The following is a 23,245-nucleotide window of genomic DNA, read 5'->3' on the forward strand; positions in this document are numbered from 1 at the left end:
TATAATAAGTCTGTGATGTGGATTATTGTTATACAGAGTTATTATTATGTGTCTTTTTAGTTTTGAGCCTGAGCTAAAACATTCAGTTTGAATTGAATTATTTTCAATTCAAACTCAAGCCTAGCCGAGCCTATTTCAAGCTATTGAACAATAGATTCAAGCCTATTTTAAATTTAAATCTAATTCAAACCATGTCATGTTCAAATCAATCTTGAATTGAATCAAGTTTGAGTCAAACATGAATTGAATCTTGAGTGATATACAGTTTTTAAAATCAAATTAAACATAAGATTCTACTACAAATATTTTTAATTTCCATCCCTATGTAATCAACCTTAAACAAATTCTAGAACATAAACTCCTAATATAAAAAAAAATCTAAAAGATAAAACTCCTTCTAGGATAATTCTAAAAAAATAAAACTCATATTTAAAATAACTCTAACCGATGAATATTTTAATTTTAAAAATAATTGTGAATATAAATTTAACTAGGACTCTTAAAATAGACATAACATCAACTGTAAAATAAAAATTCAAATCCACCAATCAAAAAGGTAATGAGTTTAACTCCAACCTTAAATAATATTGTGAAGAAATTATTTGATAATTTTGTGACTTAGCTTAATGGTTCGACTCGATTGATAACTCGATAATACGGTTAGCTTGGAGTAGTTGGCAACACAATGGTTTAGAGTAGATCTTAACTACTTTTGATTCGAAGTCATTGTTCGGTGACGCATATAGTTTGAAGCTTAGACTTAAAGAGCTTACTATATTAGCTAATAAATTTGGTGGGGCCTAAGTTAGGGGTAAATTTGAATACGGATATTGGACGGATAGCAAAATTTGAAATCATATCCTAACTAAACGGATACGGATATTTTTCGAAAACGGATAGGATATTAAACAGATACGAATACGAACCGAATATAGATCGAATATTAAACGGATACGAATACTAATCGGATATGAATCAAATTTTAATCGGATACGAATACAAATCGAATAAGAATCAAATCTTAATTGAATACAAATACAAAATGAATCTATTACTAGCATCTATATAAAGAGGAAACTCACAAAATCAATTAATAAATTCACCGCTGAAACATAAGATGCATACTAGCATCTATACATAAGGTTCATGGTTATCTATCCTACGCATCTATTATACAACATATGTAACATTATGAAGAATATGATATATTAAATAATGAATGCCAATTTGGTAAGATGCAACTTCTACCCATCTGGTTGGAACAAGTTTTCTTTGATCCTGCATAGTTAACAAGGACATCAGATAAAGTTTAAGATATGAACATATAGAATGAAAAAAATAGAGTATTAAGGAAGGTGCAATTAAGAAACTACAAAATGTTACCTTAGTTGAGGGATAGATTTGAACTGTTTTGGTACATAACCACTGAAATGAATATTTTCAATGTTTCTGGAAAGATGAAATCTAATTAGCATCACAAAGTGTAAGAGAGGGATGGAAAATATCCAATTACATTGAACTTTGAGTATATGTGGCTTACAGAACAATAGTGGGAGATTTGCTAATAAAGTCACAGATCCTGTGAACTCATTGTTTTGTAAGTAACTTCAAAAGAGTATCGATATAAGAATAAAAAGTTCAAAGATATGCACACCAAAATAATTCACAGTTCTTTGAAAGAAAAGAGGATGGAAATGCTTGAAGGCAAGAATCCACCTACTCCCAAACCTCATTAACACCTCCAAAACCATCTATTAGAGCATCTCCAATCGGGCTCTATATGGGACTCCAAATTTGGAGCCCCACCATGAAAATGGAGCCGGGCTCCATTTGTCACATCAACTTTTTGAAAATGCTAAAATTGCCCAATAAGTGTTATATTCAATAATTTTAATTCCATTTGTATCATTTGTTAAATAATTTAGTTAGTTAAGCTAAGTATATAATTAGTTTTACTAATCGGTTTTTAACAAAAAAAATACCATTGGAAAGGTCTCATCGAGACCTTTAAAATGAGTCTAATATTAAATTACTTTTGAGTTAATTTTAATTTTAATTTTTTTATTATTTATAAAAATGAGTCTAATATTAAATTATTTTTGAGTTAATTTAAATTTAAAATTTTTTATTATTTATAAAAATGAGTCTAATAAATTATGTATCCTAAAATATAATTACTCAAAATTATCCCCAATGTAAATATTAAAAATTAAAATACATTAGATATGAAATACATCAAACATGAAATACATTAAAAATGAAATACATCAAATAAAAATTACATTAAAATTTATATTCCTTCATTCTCGTGCCTCTTCCATAAGTGTTCAATTAGTGCATTTCGAAGCTCAAAATGAGCCTCTCTATTTTGGATCTTCCTATGTCGCGCAAGGAATCGTTGAAATCGTTCATCATCATTGGCTTCAAGCTCTTCAATGACCAGAATATTAAACATCTATTGCTTTTATTATGTTTGGTCAATTTCTGCTTATTTTAGGTAATGTAATTTTGATATTTTTAGTTAATGACATGTAATGCTTATTTCGATGTTTATTTCGTGTAATGTAATTTCAATGCGTTTAATTAAAAAATTAGTAATTTAAAATTACTTCTAAAACTATTGAATATTAATCTTATTTTAAAGATCTCGATGAGAGTTTTCTAACCATATATTTTTTAATAAAAAATAATAACGCTAAGATGATCTATTAAGCAATTTAAAATAGCTAATATAATAATATATATTATATTATTTTATAATATATATGGAGCTCGGTGCATTGGAGTGCACCGGGGCTCTTGCTCCATTTTGGCTCCATATTTGGAGCCTTTGGGCTCCAAATATGGAGCAAGCATTGGAGATGCTCTTATGGCGTCGGAGTCGTTGGACAGATGGATACGATGGATCGTCGGAGAGAGTGAGGGGTGAGAAATGGGGATAGCGTCGGAGTGTCGAAGGACTAACCAGCGAAGTCGTCGCATAGCCGAGTGGATGGGTCGGCCGGAGAGAGTGAGGGAGAGAAAAGGGGATGGTGTCGGAGACGTCGGAATTGTCAGAGTCGTCGGAGGACTAATTGGCGAAGTCGTCAGACAGTCGGAGTCGACGGATCGTCGGAGAGAGCGAGGGAGAGAAATGCCGATGGGTTTGAGAAGTGTCGGCTGGTGATGGTGAAGAGAGATTGAGGGATTGAGAAGTTAGGGTGAGGGGTTTTATCTTAACGGGTCGGGTTGGTTTTTAAGGGTAGGATATTTGTTAATATTCTATAGTATACGGGTAAACGGATATCCGATATCCGTATCCGTATCCGTATCCGAACAGATAGACTATACCTGTATTCGGATCCGAATCCGGATAATTTTATAAACTGCGAGCCGTATCCGTATCCGTATCCGGATCGGATGAGTTATTTTGACCCGTATCCAATCCAATCCGGGTCGGATAGAGGGTCGGATCAGATTAAATCCAAATCGAATTTGGAGTCCGACGTCTCTTAGACAAAATTAAATAAATACTAATTCAATTCTTGTTCGTTGAATCGTTATATGTAATACTACCGGTGTACACTCACCGCCCAGGCCACTTCCAGGTTTCCGGAGTGACCTCACCTCCGATCTCGGTAGAAACGCGCTCGAGGAAAGAGAGGGGAAGGAAAGAACCCTAACCCTGATTGGATCTGATCTCTGCCATGATCAACGGCATCTCCATCTCCGTCTCCGACGACGACGACGTCTCCGGAAAGATGTGGGTACGGGTCCGGCAGAAGCGCAAGAAGCCGGGTTACCTCGGCCGGAGGGATCTCATCCGGAGAGTGTCGAGGAGTGCGTCGCGTTGGTGGGCCGTAATCCTCTTTCTTCCGGCTTTCGCCTTGCTCCTCTTCGAAAGCTCGAAGCTTGGGACGAAACCCGTAGTGGTGGCGAAATCGGGTCCGGTCGCCGCTGCGAGGGAGTTGGTGGGGAATTTGAATCGGCTCGACCACAGTACGAGAGTCGTTAATGGCGTTAGAGAGCGTAAGACGTCTCGATCTGTCGCTTCTTTGAAACCTAAGTTTATAGTATGCAACGAATATTTGGGAATTCTAGGGTTTTTTTTCTTTTAACTAGCGACGTAAGAATTTGTTTATTTGTTTATTGATTTGATGGGATATAATGGAGGGTTGACATTGATCTCTTACTTGGTCTCGGATTAGAAAATTTGCGACGTTGTTATTGGGGGCATAATTTTTTAATGTATAATGTGTTTATTTATTTTTTCCTTCTGGAAGTTGAGATCGTGCTTAGTGTAGGTAAAATGTGTGGTGAGACCTATAAGAAAAAGATAGGTTCTTGTTTAGTACTTGCTAACGAACTTGTTTTGGTAGTTTGGTAGTACTTCTTAACATTGATTGAAGCAGAATTTAATGGTCATTCCCCAGTCGCTTGGCATATTGTGTTTTATAAGAGTTGGTCAAACTTCTTTATCAGATGCAGGTGCATCAATAGTAATTTTCTTCTCTGTTCTTTTGATCCATTTTGCCAAAAGAAGAGTCCCAATGAAGTTTTTCTTTGCAGCTTTTGGGTGTTTTGGCATGTCGGTGCCATCTCTCAGCTCTCCTTGTCTGTTTTTCCCCTGTTGGTCATAATTTTTAGGCATCATGGATGAAAATCAAGTCAAAGACCATCTTTTAACAGTTCCTGCTTCCTGCCATGCACCTTTGTTTGTTGAAGTCAGCATGATCTGCAGTTCTTCTCTATGTATATTAGTAAAGGCTTAGGCTTTTTTTTCTTGTTCGTTACATCCTATATATTTACTGGTAACAATTTATTGGTCACTAAACTGATCTTAGTTAAGCTAGATTATGAAATAGGGACTTCATTAGCTGTTGGTTATTTTCTGATCTAAGTAAAGCCTACATTCTTAGCTACTAACTTCATGCATCTGTTTCTCAATATTACAGTCAACGACATATGTATCTTCTGGTTATTTCTGATCTAAGTGAAGCCTACATTCTTAACTACTAACTTCATGCATCTGTTTCTCAATATTACAGCCAACAACATGTGTATCTTCTGCACCTTAATATTTTTGTCCATTGTCATCTTCATCCTTTTGTCCCCTGACATCATGGCTTTTTGCTTGTCCTGGTGCAAGATAATTAACCATATTATTTATATGCCATGACAGTCAAACTTATATGAACATCAAGAGTAGTTCATATCCTTACTAGGCCCCATTAGTTGAAAAACGGAATGCTTGTAACTTATCTTTTCTCATCTCCAAATTTTGATTTAGTAGCCAATGTATCAAAATAGCCTCAGCAGGATGATGATTTTTTCTGGGTATGACCATCAGGGCGCTAGTATTTACCCAAATGTAGGCACAAATCCTAAATGACTACCAGTATTAGATAAGCCTACCCTTAACTAGCTAAACAATTTGGCGCTGCTGTTTTGACCTTACACATAACTAGTTCATAGGTGGTCCATGCTGAATTCTAACTGGAGATTTGGCATTGCTGGTGAGGGTGCAAAAGATGTGTGTATTTGTAGCGGTTGATGTTTGATTAGAATCAGGAGTTGGGTAGAGGTGACATTATTGTTTATCGGTTTGATGGTTTTGATCATGAGAACTCCATGGACCTGATCGATTTTGAGATTGGAAAATTAGCTTGCAAGATGTTTGTGTTTCATTGTTTCTAATCCAAGATTGTTATCCTGTAAATTAGAGAAGATACGGGGAGAAGGGAGGATTGAAGAATTTAGTATCTTTGTCTGCCAAAGAGCTGTAGGATCAGCAACTAATTTGATACTTAGTATTCTTTATATTTACTGCAATGACACAACATATTTGTAAATATGATAGTTTGAGAATTGCACCTTGATGTTCACTTCACTTCAAGGGCCCCACCCTTTTCTAAGCTCATTATCAGCTACACATATAAGGTACAATTTTCATCTCATGAAAATTTGACAAGCGATTTGAAAAATAATTTTCATTATTGGCATTTCTATCTAGACTTCTTGCTCATTTTATCTATAAAAATTTTGTCCAATTTCCTGTCACTTGCCCTATTGTTTGAGATTTTTCAAGTTTCTTTATCTTCCTCTCTTGCAAACATTTAGATGCAAACAAAGTTCAAGACAGATTGTTTGCTTACGGTCTCATTTCTGGTGTTGACAGCTTGCTTGAAGATCCTTGGTCCTGAAAAATTAGAGAATCTAGAATTCCCTGCATCTGCAGAACCCAAATTTTCTGTTAAGAGAGTTATTTACAGATCAGACCATGGTGAACAACACAATGTAGACAATCCCATGCATATGTGGGACGCAAATGCTACCAGATTTAATTTGTTTACTGGATATCAGACGCTTCATGAAAGAGAAGAAAGCTTCAAGGTTCTATTCTGACCTCAATTCATTGATTTTTTAATATCATATTCCTCTCAATTTCCCTTTAGGACTTTGATGCCTGGATTCAAACTTCCACATGTTTGGTGCCGTTTTATATACCAAATTCTTAAGCGACATATTTTGGGATTTAGCAACATAAGCAACTTGTCTTAGCACTTCCCTGCCTTTCTGTCACTGTATCTTCTCAGTTCTGTTTACCATATTACTTAGTTGCACATATGATTGCTTCAGGCAAATGAAACTGCTGTGGTGCATTGTGGTTTCTACAGTGATAGTGGGGGCTTTAAAATTTCTGATGATGACAGAAACTATATGAAACGTTGCAAAGCTGTTATATCCACATGTGCATTTGGTGGTGGGGATGATCTTTACCAACCTATTGGGATGACTGAAGCATCTGTTAAGGAAGTAAGTTTCAATATTGAGTCCTTATTGCCTACTTGCTGTTATTGTATTGATTATGAACAAGTGCAGGTCTGTTATGTGGCATTTTGGGATGAGATTACTCGCTTAGCTCAGGAAGCAGAAGGGAAAATATTAGATAACAACCACATGATTGGTCACTGGCGCATTGTTGTTGTTAGGGATCTTCCTTTCTCAGATCAACGATTAAATGGGAAAATACCGAAGGTAGAAAAGTTACCTTTTTCTTCCTGCTATTTTAAAGATTTGTAGTCATGCAGTTATTGATATGCATGTATGAGCATAGTTAAGATATACATGTATGTAATTGTGAATTCCATTTTCCAATATACTGTAAAGTCAGTGATGCATTTGCATTATATGATAATTTGCAACAATTGAGAGACCCTATTTTTTATTGTCTTTGTTGTTGAACAGTTGAAGCAAACACAAAATATTATTTGGTTTAAATGATAACTCTTATCTCCAAGTGCTGATAACATGAGATGGAGCTTACTCCACATTAGTATTTTAAGGAGTTTAGTCTGTCAACTAACTGTTTCTTTTCAGATTTCTCCAAAGTAATGCATTCAGAAATGTTCACTGACCATAAGCATGCCCGAATCTGGATACTTGTTATTGGTAATTGACTTTTCAAGAAAGAAAGCAAATGCTTATCCTTCATAAAAAAGTATATGTTTGAACCTTATTGCGTAATCATTTTCATTGATTGACGACATTGAACACTAAATAATTTTTCGTTTCAGACTCCTCCCTTTTAGCGTCAATCTGGTTTTATTTCAGCTTAGGCATCCTTAAAACTTGACAATTTTCTATTGCAATTTATTGGGCTTGGCCAATTACTACTTTTGCAGACTGGATTGTCTCGTTTCTTGTATCCTTTTCTTTAAGTTTGGCTGAAAAGTTATGCTATTCCTTGTCTCAGTTGTTGAGTCATCGCCTTTTTCCTGAAGCAAGATATTCGATTTGGGTGGACTCAAAGTCTCAGTTCCGACGAGATCCAATAGGTGTACTGGAAGCTCTTCTTTGGCGTACAAATTCTACCCTTGCTATTTCTGAACATGGAGCACGAAGTAGCCTGTACGATGAGGCAAAAGCTATTGTCAAAAAGCACAAGGCGACACCTCAAGAAGTGGAACTGCAGTTAAATCAGTATCGCCAAGAAGGTTTTCCTGATGACAAGAGATATAATGGAAAGAAAGGTTTGCTTCTAATGTTACCTCTTATATATATATATATATATATATATATATATATATATATGACAAGATTCTCGAAGCCTTTGTCTTATGCATCTTGATCCTGTTGTTTAGTATTATGTTAGGCATGCTAAATTTGTCTAATTTGGTAGCTCTAGGGTTTGATTGTTACCTACTGTCTTGTATTATCTGGATAAGGGTACTGAGGTGCTAAATCACACAATGACATGGTAGACCTCTGATCAGCTGCCAAACAAATTTTAGAAGCAAGATTTTCAGCTGGGTCAGTTAAGCCTGCAATTGTTATATAATTCCCAGAACCCATTTTGAAGAGAGTTAATATGTTCACGGATGAGAATTCTTGTGAAATATTCATTAGTATGTAAGTTTATGGCACATCTGAACTGATGCATCATTTATTTGCTGCCACTGCAGCTCTAGCTGAAGCCTCAATCATTGTGAGGGAGCAGACGCCATCAACGAATCACTTCATGTGTCTTTGGTTTAATGAGGTGGTGCGTTTCACATCTCGAGATCAGCTCAGTTTTCCCTATATTATGAGGCGGCTAAATATGTCGGGAATCAATATGTTCCCTGTATGTACTCGAAAAGATCTTGTAAATAGTATGGGACACAAGCGTAAAGTGAGACCTCTTCTAAGAGAGCCTAGTTGAGGATTTGAGTATTCGACAACACTATCTGCCCTATTTATTGGTCCTTGGCAGATAGCTGTATTACGCAATTATTTACGTGCCAAATTGCCTTTTATTCCCATTGTTGATATAGTCCACAATTTTGGACTAGTTGCCAAGTGTAATTTCTCTACATCTAATATTGATCCCTCGTTTTACTATGATGACTTGCCTGTACATGGCTGACCTACCCAAGTCTAAGGCAGGGGTTGTAGTTTTGAAGCTTCATGTAAGATCTTTGCCAATCTTACACTTGTGGAATATGTTCTATATTGGTATGCTTATTTTTTATACTTATATAAGAACGATTAGAAAGATTATACCGGTATAAGCTATTATAGTGGTTTAAAAATATTTGAGGAGATGAGAGAGAAAAGAAAGAGAAAAAAGAGAGATCAAGGATAAAGTAATAATTAATAAATATAAAAAATAATAGATGGAAGAGGAGATAACAGAGCAGTAAGTATTAATTCTTTTTGGGGAGTGATATGATATCATCTTTATTTTGTGCATCTGTTTGTGCCAGAAAAATATAATACAAAGTGTGATTATATTATTGAACTAATTTCTTTCATGTTAATTTTGGGATCACTCCCACCTAACTTCACTTGTTAATATATGCTCAAATGCATCGGCTTTTACTGAACATAGACGGGAGACTAGGCTTTTTCCGGATGCTTTTTGGCTACAAACCTGAATGCTTTCTCTTCCACTTCCTCTGCTTTCTTTAGTGGTTTTATCCTACAAGCAGACATCACTTTGTCAATCTTTCTTCTTCTTCTTTTTTTTTTCTCCTTTCTAGATGTGAATCTCTAGACAAAAACAAGGAGAAGCTACCCTGATTCCCGCTGTCATTCTTTTTAATTTCCTTTCAACCATTAGTGTTCTAGTAGTACGGCCTTTATAGTTTATAATTCCTTTTCCTCTTAGGTTACAAGTATATGCTCATTTCTATGCTCAGCATTAGTTAAGCCTCAGTTGATAGGTTTATTCTAAAAGCTGGGGTATATATTAGATTGACTGTAACAAAGTTAAGCTTATATCAGCAAGTTGCCCTTTATTAGGGACTTCGGCAGAGAAGCCATTGGATTCTACTTTGGCTTTTGATGGACTCTCCTGTGGCTTTTGACCTTACTATAAAATCCAAGAAAAGGTACCCAAGCCTGGAGAGGATTGGGCATCTCTCTTGATCTGTCTCTCTAAAGAGTAGCCAAGGAAAAAGAGGTGCTCCTCCTTGTGATATTGGCCATTGGCGAACCTTTTTTTTTCTATAGCTAAGTTATTGTTACGTTGACTACGAGTATGTCTGTCAGGTTTATGTTATGTTGACAAGATTGCTTGTGCTCCAGAATTTCTTTTGCTCTTCACTGCAGCTTCGCAGAAGTATTTAGATTAAATTTGTTACAAGTGATCGGAGTCTTACCTTTTTTTCCCCAAAGAATTCATAGAAAAACACTGCATTATACTGCATTAACTAGATCTGTGACCCATATTGATCCATTTCTGAAGAAGAGTTTTAAAAACAAACCATCTTGTATATTTGAGGTGTTATTATTGCTCCAATACCCTCTTATTATCTAATTTATAATTGGTCTATAAGCTCAGATTTTTGCTTTCTAAATGAGAAATATATTTCTTAGGATAAGAAAAAAAAAAAGCTAGTCCTCTGTGGGAGGATCAGAGGGGTCCATCTGCTTGTCAGTAGAGGTCCACAGGAAAGTAAACATTGCATATATATAGATCATATAGAACCAACCGAGTCTTTTTACCAAGCAAGAACTCCTATTTTTTGATCGTACACCTTAAAGCTGATGACTTATATAAAAGTTTATATTTGAAAGTCGCTGAATTAGAAAATGATATATTTGCAAATTTCTCTTCTCATGTTTACTAACTTTTATAGTATTTTAAAAAAAATTATATAAATTATTAATTCAATCAACAGACTTATATTTGAAAAGTCTTCTTCCTCCAGGTTGTTTTGAAACTTACATTTAGTATTTAAATTTCTAGGTGAATTACACACACCTGATAACAAAAGTTTTGACATAACAACCACAAATCACAATCCATGGAGAATAAACTTACAAGAACCCCAATTTTCCAACTGGTTGGTTCATGTCATCTCCCCATTCTAATCAGAGTCTTCTCAGTTTTTTTTTTTTTGTGGTTCTTTTTTTTTAATTAGAATCAGAGTCTTCTCAGTTAGCTCTCACTTGTCAGGCTTGGATAGAAAATATAAAATAGTCTGAAATGTGCAAAGCTCCAAAACTCAAGTGGTGACAGGAATGCTTTGTCTTTTTCCTTCAGCCCACTCCAACAGGGGGACTTTGAAAAAAGGCAAGCTTTTGCCTCTCACCAGAGTGAAAAGGAGAGTGGCCACTTTGCCTCCACTGTCTCTTGCCTTGGTCTTGCCAAAGCCCAAGCAATTAAACAAAATTATAGATACTTTGACAAGCATTAAGCTCTTTGGGACAGAGGACAAATTCAAGTATCCAGGGGGTTTCTTTTGAGATTATTAGTGCAAAACAAGAGGAAAGGCCCAGTAGAGTCAAGTCTCCTTGGAGTAGCAGCTAACCTCCTTTATCCCTCGCTTTCATCCCTTTTGAGGGTTGTTCTTCTTTTCTTTTTACACTTTAAAAAGTTCTAAACATTCTTTTGACAAACCCCCCCAGGTTTTGTCTTTGATGCTGCGTTCCTTAGCTTATGATTTCTTGTTAGATGTGACACAGCGATTATTATTTTGTTAGGAGAAGTTGGATTTAGCGTTTGAGTTTGGCAAGCCTTTAGAAATAGGTTCCAAAGAAAGAACAATCACTATTCACTTGTAATACCTAGAGTGCTATACTCACTAATTATTTTAAAAACTTTAGTAGTTAGACAACAATAATTTTTATATCTTTTTAGTAGATTTGAATTAGATGGATGAAAGTCTATTTCTTTTAAAATGATAGAATTTAGAATCTATACTTTTAATACTACAAAAAAATAAATGTTATATTTTACTATTTAGTTCATACTTCTATGTTATATTATCTTATTAAGAGGTATATATACATCATATCGTATGTAACATGCCATATCACTTAAACACATCGTATGTCACCGCGGATTAATAAATACATCATTTTTTTTTAAAATGATATGAATAGGGGCTGTGATATTTTATCTAGCCTTTATTAAAAAAAAAAAGAAACAATATGAATATGTATGTGCATTACTTTGTAGGGGTCCTAAAATAGAAAATTAGGGTTCCTGCCTGCCTTACTTGTGATCCTTACTGAGCCAATTAATGCAGCTTGAAATAGAGTTTTTGACCGAACTAAACCTCCTAAATATTTATTTTAGGTATTAGTACACTTTAAAATTTAAATACGATGCTCAATGTGTTTAAAAATTATTGACCCAATACTAAATAAACGACTTATATTAATATTTCATGTCTTTTGATATCAACAAAAGTGAGAAATTTTTTTATATAAATTGCAGTGACTTATATTTAGAAGTGGATGCTTCGAAAAAAAAATTATTTATATCTTTTTTTTTTTTTTTCTAAACTTGGCAATTTTTTTAAAGAATTTAAAATTTTATAAGTGAATTTTGAATTTTGAAATAAATTTACATGTAAATAAAAATTAGAGCAGACTTAAAACAGGAAAAAATAAAATAAAAAACTCGATTAAAATATGCCAGGGTCAAATGGCCTTTTATGCTTAAAATATATCATGTGTGTGAATCAACTTATAAAAGCTCCTCCAGGTTTGCTAGCTGAACTGCTTCCAGTGTCAGGATTGGACCTTTGTTTAGTTGGTGAGAGACTGTAGATGTTTTTGGAGCTCAGTGGAAGCACAGAGATCCCATTTTGTGTTCCTGAGATAGGAGGGTGTGTTTACACTCAGTTCAGCAGCTAATCTGGGTAAGTACTCTCCCTTTTCCTCTTTCATTGCTGTCTTCTTTCTTGTAATCTTTGTCTATATTTTCCCCCTTTTGTTACTTGATTGCTTTTAGATGATGTTACTCTCTAGCTCGTGTGTTTTTTCCTTGGATTTAATGACCATTTGATAGATAAGTCTAGTGATTGTTTCTCAGCTCTCTCTCCAACCAATTGTGGCAATGGAGTCTGAAGGAAGCCATGATATCCAAGTGGAGGCTAAATTCCACAAGCACTTTGTGCAGGCAGCGAATCCCAGCAAAGCATCTTCAGGTTATAAGGTCTCCAAGAGGTAGCTAATCTCCTTTAAGTAACTGTTTCTACCTACTTTATTTCATTTGTTCTTCAGGATTATTAGTTCTATTGGATTAGTCTCAAATCTCTTAACAAAGCGTGAATGAGTCTTCCCGCAAAGTACTTATTTAGTGGTAAAAAATATGCATCTAACAAAAGATTTAGAATATTGAAATCTAGCCTTTGCTAATAATTGTTGTATGTAATGGCAGTGATTCTAATAATAGAGTTATGAAAGATGGATTGGATTCTTTGGTCAAACCTAGCCACCATCCTAAGCTGGTAAAGATATTGTTGTTTCTTTCCCTCTTTACTATGTCCTTCACTTTTGAACACTCACTAGGTGATTTCAGCATTAATACTCTCAGGAAATATAACTACATTGTCATTGATGAGTTCAATTTATTTCCTAGTGGAGCTTGAGATGAACTTATTCTAGATTTGAAATGGTTGTCAGGATAGTGGAAATTTGAAGGGCAATTATGATATCAATAAGAACACATTCCCTGGTGCAGAGGTCCGAGGCTCATTGAAACAAGAGGTATTAAGCAGAATGCATAAATCCATCAATGTCAATATGGGAGGATCTGATTTCTTAACAGTATTTCTAAAAATTTTCATGTTAGAGGCTTGTTTCCTTTTGAACAAGTTTCTTAATAGCTCTTATTTACAAGGCTTTCTGGTCCCTGGATTTGAATTGGTTATTATGTGCCATATAAATATGACTAATAAGCACCATGCTCATCTGAAATGAGTAATCTGATCTAAAGAGCCATAAAAATCCTCAAATTCATAATATGTTCTTCAATATACTTGATGTCATATTATATAATCCTCGCCAATTTGTGTCTTTATGTGTTATCTTTTTGCAGATTTTAGAGCTTGAGAAACACCTACAAGATCAGGTGCTGCTGCGCAGTGCTCTAGAGAAAGCTATGAGTTATAAGCCTACTGCAATAAATTTGTCTAATGATATCTCAGCACCCAAGGTATTCCTCGATTTATATCTGAAATTATCAGGTTCTTAAAATAGACTTTTACAATTAGTAATCAACAAAAAATCATTAAGAGTTCCCTTTTAGCACACTATCATTTATTGATACATTACATCTGAAGTTTACAGCAGAACTGCCTTCTTCAGTAACCTAGAGATGCACATCTTTTTTTGTAAGGTCTTATAATTTTATCAGCTCCAGTGGTCAATTTAGTTTTCTGTCCAACTTTAACTATTGTACCTCTTTATTAGGCTTCTTACCAAAGTAATCTTTTTCTTGCTAAGCATTGATATATCTCATATGTGCTGTTAGCTCACCAAGGAACTGATAAAGGAGATTGCAGTACTAGAGTTGGAGGTTACACACCTGGAGCAGTATCTCTTATCACTCTATCGAAAAGCTTTTGACCAGCAAAGAACAACCTTATCTTCATCTGGGGGAGAGTTATTAGAAGAGCCACTAAGCTCTCAGTCAGGACAGTTTCAACAAACTGCAAAAAGTACGATCCCATCCAAAAGAGGACTAGTTGACACTAGTCATCTAAAGTTGCCTAAGAAGTACACTGACCCCGTAATTGATTCTTCTCCTGTCATTTTCCAAGAGAAGCTACAAGGTCCTGGTGTTCACCGCAGCCATTCTATACTCTCACAGCGTGTAGTTTGTTCAGATAGAATTTCACCAACAGAAGAAAGCCTTGCTAGAGCTCTTCGGGCATGCCACTCGCGATCTATATCTTTTCATGAAGTAATTGGACTTCCAGCTCTTGCTTTCAGTTCTGTTTCCATAAGAATGAATCCTAAGTATTCCTTCTTATCCTTGTTTTCGCTTGCTTGTATATAGGAAGCAGAAATTGCTACATCAGGGGTGATAAGCTTGGCTGATTATCTTGGCACAGATATTGCTGATCACATTCCTGAGACTCCTAATAAACTTTCTGAGGATATGGTCCGATGCATGGCTGGAATCTACTGCAAACTTGCAAATCCACCTCTAGTTCATCATGGCCCCTCATCTTCTCCTACTTCATCCTTCTCATCAATGAGTGCACTTTCTCCCCAGTATCTTGGAGATATGTTGAGTCCAGGTGACAAAAAAGAATCTACTCTTGATGCTCGATTGATAAACCCCTTCCGTGTTGAGGGATTAAAAGAATTTAGTGGACCATATAATGCAATGGTGGAGGTGCCTTTGATTTGCCGGGACCGTCAAAGGCTAAGAGATGTTGAAGATTTGCTAAAAAATTACATGTGAGTTAATTTCATGAAATCAGACAGATCAAGTACCTGATGATTATGGAATTTAGTAAAAGAAATACTGATCAAATTTATCTTATCTTTAAGTCTAATCACTTTCTTGACTATTATCTATTTCATGCTTTCTGTGAGATACTAGACTCCTAAAACCTCTTTTATATTCTTACTACATTTATCCTTGATGCATTCAATGACCTCTTTATTCTGTCAAATCAAAAATCAATACCAGATACTATGTTACGTCAACACTAGTTTATTGTGGATTTCTGTACAACTGTGGTTCCAAGACAGAGAAATGTAGCGTATAACACATTCTATTCATACTTCAGTCACAGGATGAAAATTTTGTTGTCAGTTTGTAGCTCTAATCAGAGCAATAAACTCCAAATGAATGGTTTTGTTCCAGGTCAATTGTTCAGCGTCTGGAAACAGTTGATCCAAGAAAGTTGAAGAATGATGAAAAGATTGCCTTCTGGATCAACATACACAATGCTTTATTAATGCATGTAATGGTTCTTCTTCAATTATAAAATCTTGGAACCAAATTTCTTGTCAATATATACTCTCATTTTTTCTATATTAAGCAGTATTCTTTCTACCTTTATGCAGGCATACCTGGAACGTGGCATTCCACAAAACAATGTGAAGAAGACATCAATACTTGTAAAGGTAAACATCATTGCCAAGGCCTTGATCACCCCCCGCCTTTCACCATAAAAAGAAAGAAAAGGAAACAAGAAAGAAGTGGGTTGATTTCTATTTCTAAAGGATGACAAATACACTGACCATGACATTGTTACTACAGGTTACATGCAACATAGGTGGTTGCTCTATAAATGCAGCTACAATACAGAGCTTGATTTTGGGGTGTCATACGCCTTGTCCTCAAAAGGTAGTTCTCAGGACTTCTTTTTAGCTTTTGACTACTTATAAGCTTAGCATTGAAAGTTTCAGTATGAGGACCATTCGAAGCTTTCATAATGAGGCAAGCATGTCAAAAAAGTTAAGACAGCATGATAACCACCTTGTAATTGGTGATTGTGTAGACAGCTTAAAGCTAGTTTAAAAAATATTTCATCCTGCTGACAAATTTGTGACAATTGTAATACAGACAAGAACTTTAGATAAGTATTCTCAGTTGAAGCTTAAGAATCCTCTCTTGTCCTTGCAGTGGCTCAATGCATTACTTTACCCAAGGATAAAGAGTAAAGCAGGAACAAAGTGGGAAGCCTGTGCTATTGAGCAACCGGAACCTCTTTTACGTTTCGCACTTTGTTCAGGAAGCCATTCTGATCCTGCGGTAAATCTTTCTTCATAGGATTTATGTCTTATGTTTCTTAGTTTCAGTAATTGCTCATCTTAGGGAGAAGAATGATGATGAACTCATGAAAGAGTTGTTTCATCATTCATGACTTTTTTTAATGAAAAGTTTGAGCAGGCTCATGTTTAACGATACATGAACTATGAAAGTTCAAACTTTCTACATTTAAACATCTATGATCTATGAAATACAAAAACAAGATTGAAAACATCATGACAGATATAAAAACTGCTGCGTTTCAGACTGAGCTGTAACAATATCGGCAAAAGTGAAATTTTTATGGAATTATATTTCTTCTTGCAGGTCAGAGTATATACTCCTAAGAGATTGTTCCAACAGCTCGAAGCTGCAAAAGAAGAGTTCATTCGTGCAAGTGTTGGCATCTGGAAGGAACAAAAGATCCTTCTGCCAAAGGTTATAGATTCATATGCGAAGGACATAAAACTAACTTCACAAGGTCTGGTGGACATGGTTCAGCGCTATCTTCCCGAAACTCTACGCATGGCAATGCAAAGATGCCAGCAAGGAAGATCGAACCGGATTATTGAATGGGTTCCTTACAACTTGAGTTTCCGATATTTGCTATCAAGGGAACTGGCATTTCCTCATATTAACTGACAGCAAGCCTTGCTCATAGAGACATGAAAGTATTGTTTCTTTTCGGTCTTCCTTTTGTGTTCTCTTTTGTTGTTGTTCTTTGGTTTCTCTGTAAAACAAGAGCGGTACATGTGTATATAGAGGCTGCCTGCATTGTAACTTATGTACATAAAGTAAAGGTAAACGGAACTATCTTCGATTTTAGTAGAAATTTTGATGGTGAAGTTGGTTGCCTATGCTAAAGAGAATGGTGTTGATTGAAGAAATCAAGTTGTTGACCAATCTGTCATAATTAGTTAAAAGATATTATCACTTTACAATAATTTTTAAATTCTTTATCAAAGTATTTTAGTTGTTGCCGTGTGAGTAAGAGTACAGATAAATCGCTGGTTGAAAGAGCAATCTATTATCACTTTTAAGGATAGTGATTTATATAGTAATATAATTCTAAGAGACTCACTTTCGGAGAAAGCTTTTTATTATCCTAAGGAAAAGAAGTTGTCTTATATTAAAAATTATAGTAGTTTGATGAGCAGAGGAGTTTGCTCATCGGTTGAGCTCAAATAAAGGAGTACATGCCCCGGGCTCGGTTGGTTTTCAATATGAATTTTTTTTCATAATTATTGGGATTTGGTTGGATTAGATCTGATTAATGCTTTGTTTTGCTTTTATACTAGTTAGTTTCCTCCCCTTAGACGGTGGCAAAATCCATAGTGGTGGATTTTAGACCCATCTCCCTTTCTAATGTCACTTATCATGTTTTAGTTAAAATTCTAGCAAATAGAATGAAGCCTTGTATGCCTGAGCTTATTAAATTTAAGAAGGCTGCTTTCATGGCGGGATAATTCACAATAACATAATTTTGACTCAAGAAATAGCTCACTCCATTCATTCTAACAAGAAGTATGATGGTTTTATTATGTTGAAAGTGAATTTAGAAAAAGGTTAGGATCGAATCTCTTAGATTGTTATCTTAGAGACTATTTAGTATGAGTTTTTTTGTTGAAATGTATTAGTTGGTTGCATGCTTACATTACTTCGATAAATAAATCTATTCTCAGTGATTTTAAAGTCGGGCATCACACAAAGGGATCTCATTTCGGTTTATTTATTTATTATAGTTGCATAAATTTTTTACTTCCATAATAAATGCCACTGTTACATCTAGTTTTCTCCCCAACTGCTCTCAGCACGTCTTCCCTCTTCACCTTATTCAAAATGAGTAGAAATATCAACAATTCTCCACTTTGGCAAAAATTCTAAGACTTAACCAAAATTTATCTCTACCACTATAAAGAGATTGAAGAAACTCTAAAGAAATATGTCACGTGTAAATTTGCGTCTTAAGATGCCAAATCCAAATAATCAAATAAATATGACATTAATTAAGTTCAAACACTATTGGAACTTGACATTTGTCACCACTTTTATCAACATATTTGTAGTCCTAATCTTACAAATAGAAATATCGGATTCCTCCAAGATTTTTCTCACAAAGTGAAACTAAACGTCAATGTGCTTCGCCCTAGCATGATGACTTGGTTATTTGTCAAACAAATTATGCTTTGACTATCACAATACACTCCACTTGCTCTTAGTAAACACTTAAGTCATCAGTCAAACTAATCAACCAAATAGCCTCTTTTATAACATCTATTATTGTTATATACTTTGCTTCTATAATTGATAGAGCAACAGTTGATTATAAGGTTGACCTCTAACATACCAGTCATCTCACAAATGTGAATATATATCCAGTAGTAGATTTCTATTTGTCCAAATCACCTGCATAATTTGAATCCACATATTAAACAAGATATAAACTTAGTCTATCATTTTTTATAAATTCCAGATCAACTCTCAAAATATCATGTACAAAATTTACTTTATAGGCTACCAACACCCTTTCTCTGAAGCATGCATATATTTACTAATAATACTGATAGCTTATGAGATTCGGCCTAGTGCACACTATTGTGTACATTAGGTTTCTAACTACGCTTGCATATATATCATGGGCATAAAATTTCGCTCGACATTTGTGCTTAGTTATATAGCTGCACTAAGTCTAAAGTGAGGTGATAACTATATACTAACTTTTGTTTTACTGTTAATGTCAAACTGTTATAATATCTTCTTCAAATACTATTCTTGTATCAAGCATGCTATTCCATTTCTTCTATCTTTTATAATTTTCATATCAAATATCTTCTTGCCTTTCTTAGATCCTTCATTTTAAATTCTTTATGCAATTGGAGCTTCAATTTATCAATCTCCACCCTGCTTTTAGATACTATCAGCATGTCATCTACATATAAGAGCAAATAGATAAATAATCCAATTTGAAGTTTTTCAAAATAAACACAATGATCATAGTGATTTCTCTTGCACTTATGCTTCGTATTAAACTGATTAAACTGTTTATATCATTGCCTTGGAGACTACTTCAGGCCATATAGGGATTTCAATTTGCAAACAATGTCCTTCTTTTATTGACTTTGAATCCTTCTAACTAGGGCATGTAAATTAATATTTTTTAAGTAACCATGCAATAAAGCGGTCTTCATATCTATTTAGCCAACTCAAGATCATATTGTGCAGCCAAAGTTAGTAAAATTCGAATGGAGGAATACTTCACAATTGAAGAAAACACTTCATAATCTATTACTTCCTTATGTGCATAACTTTTTGCTACCAATCTAGTTTTATACCTCATAATGTTTTTTATTTTATGATCTTCTTTCTTGGTGTATATTGCGTCCAACTATTTTCTTTCCTTCAGAAAGTTGTACCGAGTTTCTAAGTCCTATTTTTATTAAGATATTTCATTTCCTTATTCATAATCACCTTCTAGTTTACACTTTCGGTATTTCTCATGACTTCTTTGAAAGTAGTGAGTATATTTTAATCAACAATCGAAAATGCATAAGCCACATATCTAAATATCGTGCTGGCTTTCTAATCTCTCTTATTGGCATTCTCATTGCTATGAAGTCCTACTTATTTATCTCTTGCTTAGAATTAGCCTCTTGTAAATTTGAATCTCCATCTCCAATGCTATTATATGAAGAGGTAGTCTCCACTGAACTTTTGATTATCTCAAACTCCATCTACTATGTAATCTCCCATTTTTGTTACCATCTGAATAACTTTTCTTTTAATTTTGCTTCAAAATTGCCGACTCATTAAATAATATTCTTGTTGACAATCACCTTCTTCAATTTCAGCTTCCAAACCCAAAATCTCTTACACTTGTGCTAAAACCTAAAAAGATACCCTTCTTGGCTCTAGGATATAATTTGTTTTCTTTGACATGGTAATATATGAGACAACAAAAAGTATCCAAGAAATTATAATCTAAAACGGGTTTGCCAGACCATACCTTCAATGAGCTTTTCTCATTGTTTGCGAATGAAGGTAATCGATTGACGAGTGGCATACATAGATCATTGCCTCAGCCCAAACTCCTTGCCTATGCATTATACTTCTCTAGTAGGGTATGATTTAGGCGCCCGACTATGTCATTTTACTTAGGTGTTTCTCTAACAGTAAAGTGTCTCTATTCCCTCTAATTTGCACAATTTTGTAAAATGATTCAATGTGCATTCACCACCATTATTTGACCTGAGCTTCTTGATCCTCTTTTCAATCTGATTTTCAATCAAATTTTTTTTCAATTTTAAAATATTTCTAGCACTTTATACTTATGGTGCATAAAATATACCCAAGACCTTTTAGAGTATCATTCATGAATGTCACAAACTAATATTTTTTGCCAAAGGAAGCCATTCAGGTAGGTCCCTAAACAACTATATAAATATAGTCCAAAATGCCCTTGGTTCGATGCATTCCAATAGCAAACTTGACCCTTATTTGTTTGCAGTGTTTGCAAAACTCTAGCTTTAGACTCTTCACACTATTTAATAATCCTTGGCTTGTCAAACCTTGCAATGATTTCTCTTTCGAATGCCCCAATCTCGTATGTTATAATTTAGTAGTATTGACCGCATCAATTGAGTTTCTAGAAGTCGCGGCGACACTACTAATATCCGCAAAACTATGTAAGAAATATAGATTTTTTTTTCTTCTTATACCCTCTATTAAAACTAGAGCTTTAAGGAAATTTTCAATGCTTCACATTTAAATGTAATATTGAAGCCTTTTGATTCTAAAACACTAAGTAAAATGTGGTTCTTTTCAATTCCAATATGTATCGGATTTCTGCTAACTCTTTCACGGATCTATCATGAAGCTTTAGGCGGATGGTGCCAAGTCCTTTAGCTCTACATGTGCTCTCATTGCCCATGAATACAAGTCCACTTGAGATTTTCTTAAAGGTAGAAAATCAATTTCGATTATGACACATATGATATGTGCACTCGGGATCCAAAATCCATTCATTTGTGTCATAAGCAAGAGATCAACCTATCAATGCATTTTTTCGGATCCTTATCAATTGAATGTGCCTCTTTTGCCTTTTGAGATCTCTTCCCTTGCTTTTTTAATATGGACAACCCTTCTTCCAATGCTCCTTATTGCGACATATGAGCATTGATATTTTATAGTTATTTTTTAATCTGAAGATGCACTCCTTGTCTTTGAATGAGATTTGTCGAAGCATCCAATGATGACTCATTAGTAGCTTGTTTATCCAATTTTTTATATTTATTATTGTTCAATGCATTTGCAACATCATCTATAAATCGTAATGGATATAGTCATTTTCACATAGTAACATAGTAGTGAGGTGGTTATATATATATATATCCAGCAAGGAAATCAAGAGTACCATGTCTTTATCCAAGATCTTCACATCTAAATTTTGAAAATCAATAAGTAATTTGTTGAAGGAGTTCAAATGCTCGACTATAGGCGTTTCAACCTTATACTGAAATTAGAAGAACTTCTTCAAATATAGCCAATCTTTAATACTTTTTGTCATGAATTTGTCTTCCAATTTCTTCCACAAGTTATTTGCTAAATTTTCCTTCATGATAAAATACTTCTAGTCCTTTTCTAAATAAAGTTGAATGATGCCACAAGCTTGCCGATTGATCTTGTCACATTTTTTGTCTGTGATTTCTCGAGGCTTTTCCTCTCATATAATATTTAGTTCTTGTTAAAATAAGATGTCCATTACTTCACATTGTCAAATTTTAAAATTATTTGTGCTATCAAATTTCTCTACTTTAAAATTTTATATTTGAAATAATTTTCCCATATTTGAATGATTTCGACATTTTTTGCAAATCAATACATCAAATTTAATGTTATCCCCAAATTCAAAAAGCATAGGTTTGAACCTTCGACTCTGATAACACTAATGAGAAATTAATAGGTACGAAAGTGAAAATAATTTCTAACTCAACATATGATCAAATAAAATAGCAATGGATTGTACAACTAAATATTAGCAAGACTAATAGTGACACCAATTTGGAAAAAAAACCCAATCACAATATTAAAAATAGAGCGTAATAATCATCCAAGCATCTTTCTTCGATTTAACAGATATAGAGAAAAGTAGAGAATCATAAGCAAAACTCTTAAATATGTGCAAACTACAAAAAAGAGAATATAAGAGACAAAATTTAAATGGTTTCGCGATGTGCATGTATCCACGAATAATACAAATCTTTAATTCACTGGTAGAAATGCAAAATATAATTGTTCAAGCATCCAATCTCTTACAAATACAATATATACCTTCTCTTTCAAAAGCCTCTTGATTATTTTGCCCTAAACCTATCTTAATGGTATTCATAGGACTGACTTACGAAAGGAAAACTCCATCGGGGTGTTCGAAGGGCGCATTCAAACATTATTTTATAAGTTTTTGTAAATGAGAATGGTTTTTAGTTGTTGGAATGCTCACAATTATAGAATTGAGGAGAAAAAAAACCTACAACTGTTGCTATAAGAGTAGCCCTGCTCTCTCTTAAATGGACCATGGCTACATCTCTGTGGCTATATTTGGGGGAGGGGTACAAATTTCAGCGGTGAGTAATTAATTAAACATCTTTTTTCTTTAAAAGAAAAAAAAATCTTAAGCCCTTCCAATCCACGTAGTCTCACCTGGCGCTGCGCTTAACACAGCCGTTCGATACAAAATCGGACGGCCAAAGAGACAAAACCTTTCTCACAGTCACTGAG

The 23,245-nt window shown here is 34.5% G+C and overlaps 2 protein-coding genes across 3 annotated transcripts; both read left to right on the forward strand.

The window, feature by feature from the left end:
- Positions 1-3,533: 3,533 nt before the first annotated feature.
- LOC140785346 (probable hexosyltransferase MUCI70) lies at positions 3,534-8,781 on the forward strand. The gene is made up of 6 exons (XM_073133215.1): positions 3,534-4,008; positions 6,158-6,372; positions 6,619-6,795; positions 6,862-7,017; positions 7,736-8,012; positions 8,445-8,781. The coding sequence occupies exons 1-6, from the start codon at positions 3,687-3,689 to the stop codon at positions 8,681-8,683; spliced, it is 1,386 nt and encodes a 461-aa protein (XP_072989316.1). The 5' UTR covers positions 3,534-3,686; the 3' UTR covers positions 8,684-8,781.
- A 3,695-nt stretch (positions 8,782-12,476) lies between these two features.
- On the forward strand, positions 12,477-17,303 carry LOC140783285 (uncharacterized). Of its 2 annotated transcripts, XM_073130111.1 has the most exons (12): positions 12,477-12,617; positions 12,791-12,924; positions 13,139-13,208; positions 13,384-13,467; positions 13,799-13,915; positions 14,234-14,665; positions 14,762-15,168; positions 15,581-15,680; positions 15,784-15,843; positions 15,980-16,066; positions 16,346-16,474; positions 16,799-17,303. In XM_073130111.1, the coding sequence occupies exons 2-12, from the start codon at positions 12,815-12,817 to the stop codon at positions 17,111-17,113; spliced, it is 1,911 nt and encodes a 636-aa protein (XP_072986212.1). In that variant the 5' UTR covers positions 12,477-12,617; positions 12,791-12,814; the 3' UTR covers positions 17,114-17,303. The 2 variants fall into 2 exon arrangements, with proteins under 2 accessions (XP_072986212.1, XP_072986213.1); XM_073130112.1 differs by lacking the exon at positions 13,139-13,208.
- Positions 17,304-23,245: the final 5,942 nt, after the last annotated feature.

The sequence above is a fragment of the Typha latifolia genome, chromosome 3, assembly GCF_019914945.1.
Source record: "Typha latifolia isolate L0001 chromosome 3, TyphaL0001v2, whole genome shotgun sequence".
NCBI lineage: Eukaryota > Viridiplantae > Streptophyta > Magnoliopsida > Poales > Typhaceae > Typha > Typha latifolia.

Excerpts from the sequence above, each read along its gene's own strand:
- LOC140783285 (XM_073130111.1), top strand. The coding sequence starts at position 12,815 with ATGGAGTCTGAAGGAAGCCATGATATCCAAGTGGAGGCTAAATTCCAC. Across the intron at positions 13,916-14,233 it reads ATGATATCTCAGCACCCAAG|CTCACCAAGGAACTGATAAA; the intron begins GTATTCCTCGAT and ends ATGTGCTGTTAG. Across the intron at positions 15,169-15,580 it reads GATTTGCTAAAAAATTACAT|GTCAATTGTTCAGCGTCTGG; the intron begins GTGAGTTAATTT and ends GTTTTGTTCCAG.
- LOC140785346 (XM_073133215.1), top strand. The coding sequence starts at position 3,687 with ATGATCAACGGCATCTCCATCTCCGTCTCCGACGACGACGACGTCTCC. Across the intron at positions 7,018-7,735 it reads TAAATGGGAAAATACCGAAG|TTGTTGAGTCATCGCCTTTT; the intron begins GTAGAAAAGTTA and ends TCCTTGTCTCAG. Across the intron at positions 8,013-8,444 it reads GAGATATAATGGAAAGAAAG|CTCTAGCTGAAGCCTCAATC; the intron begins GTTTGCTTCTAA and ends CTGCCACTGCAG.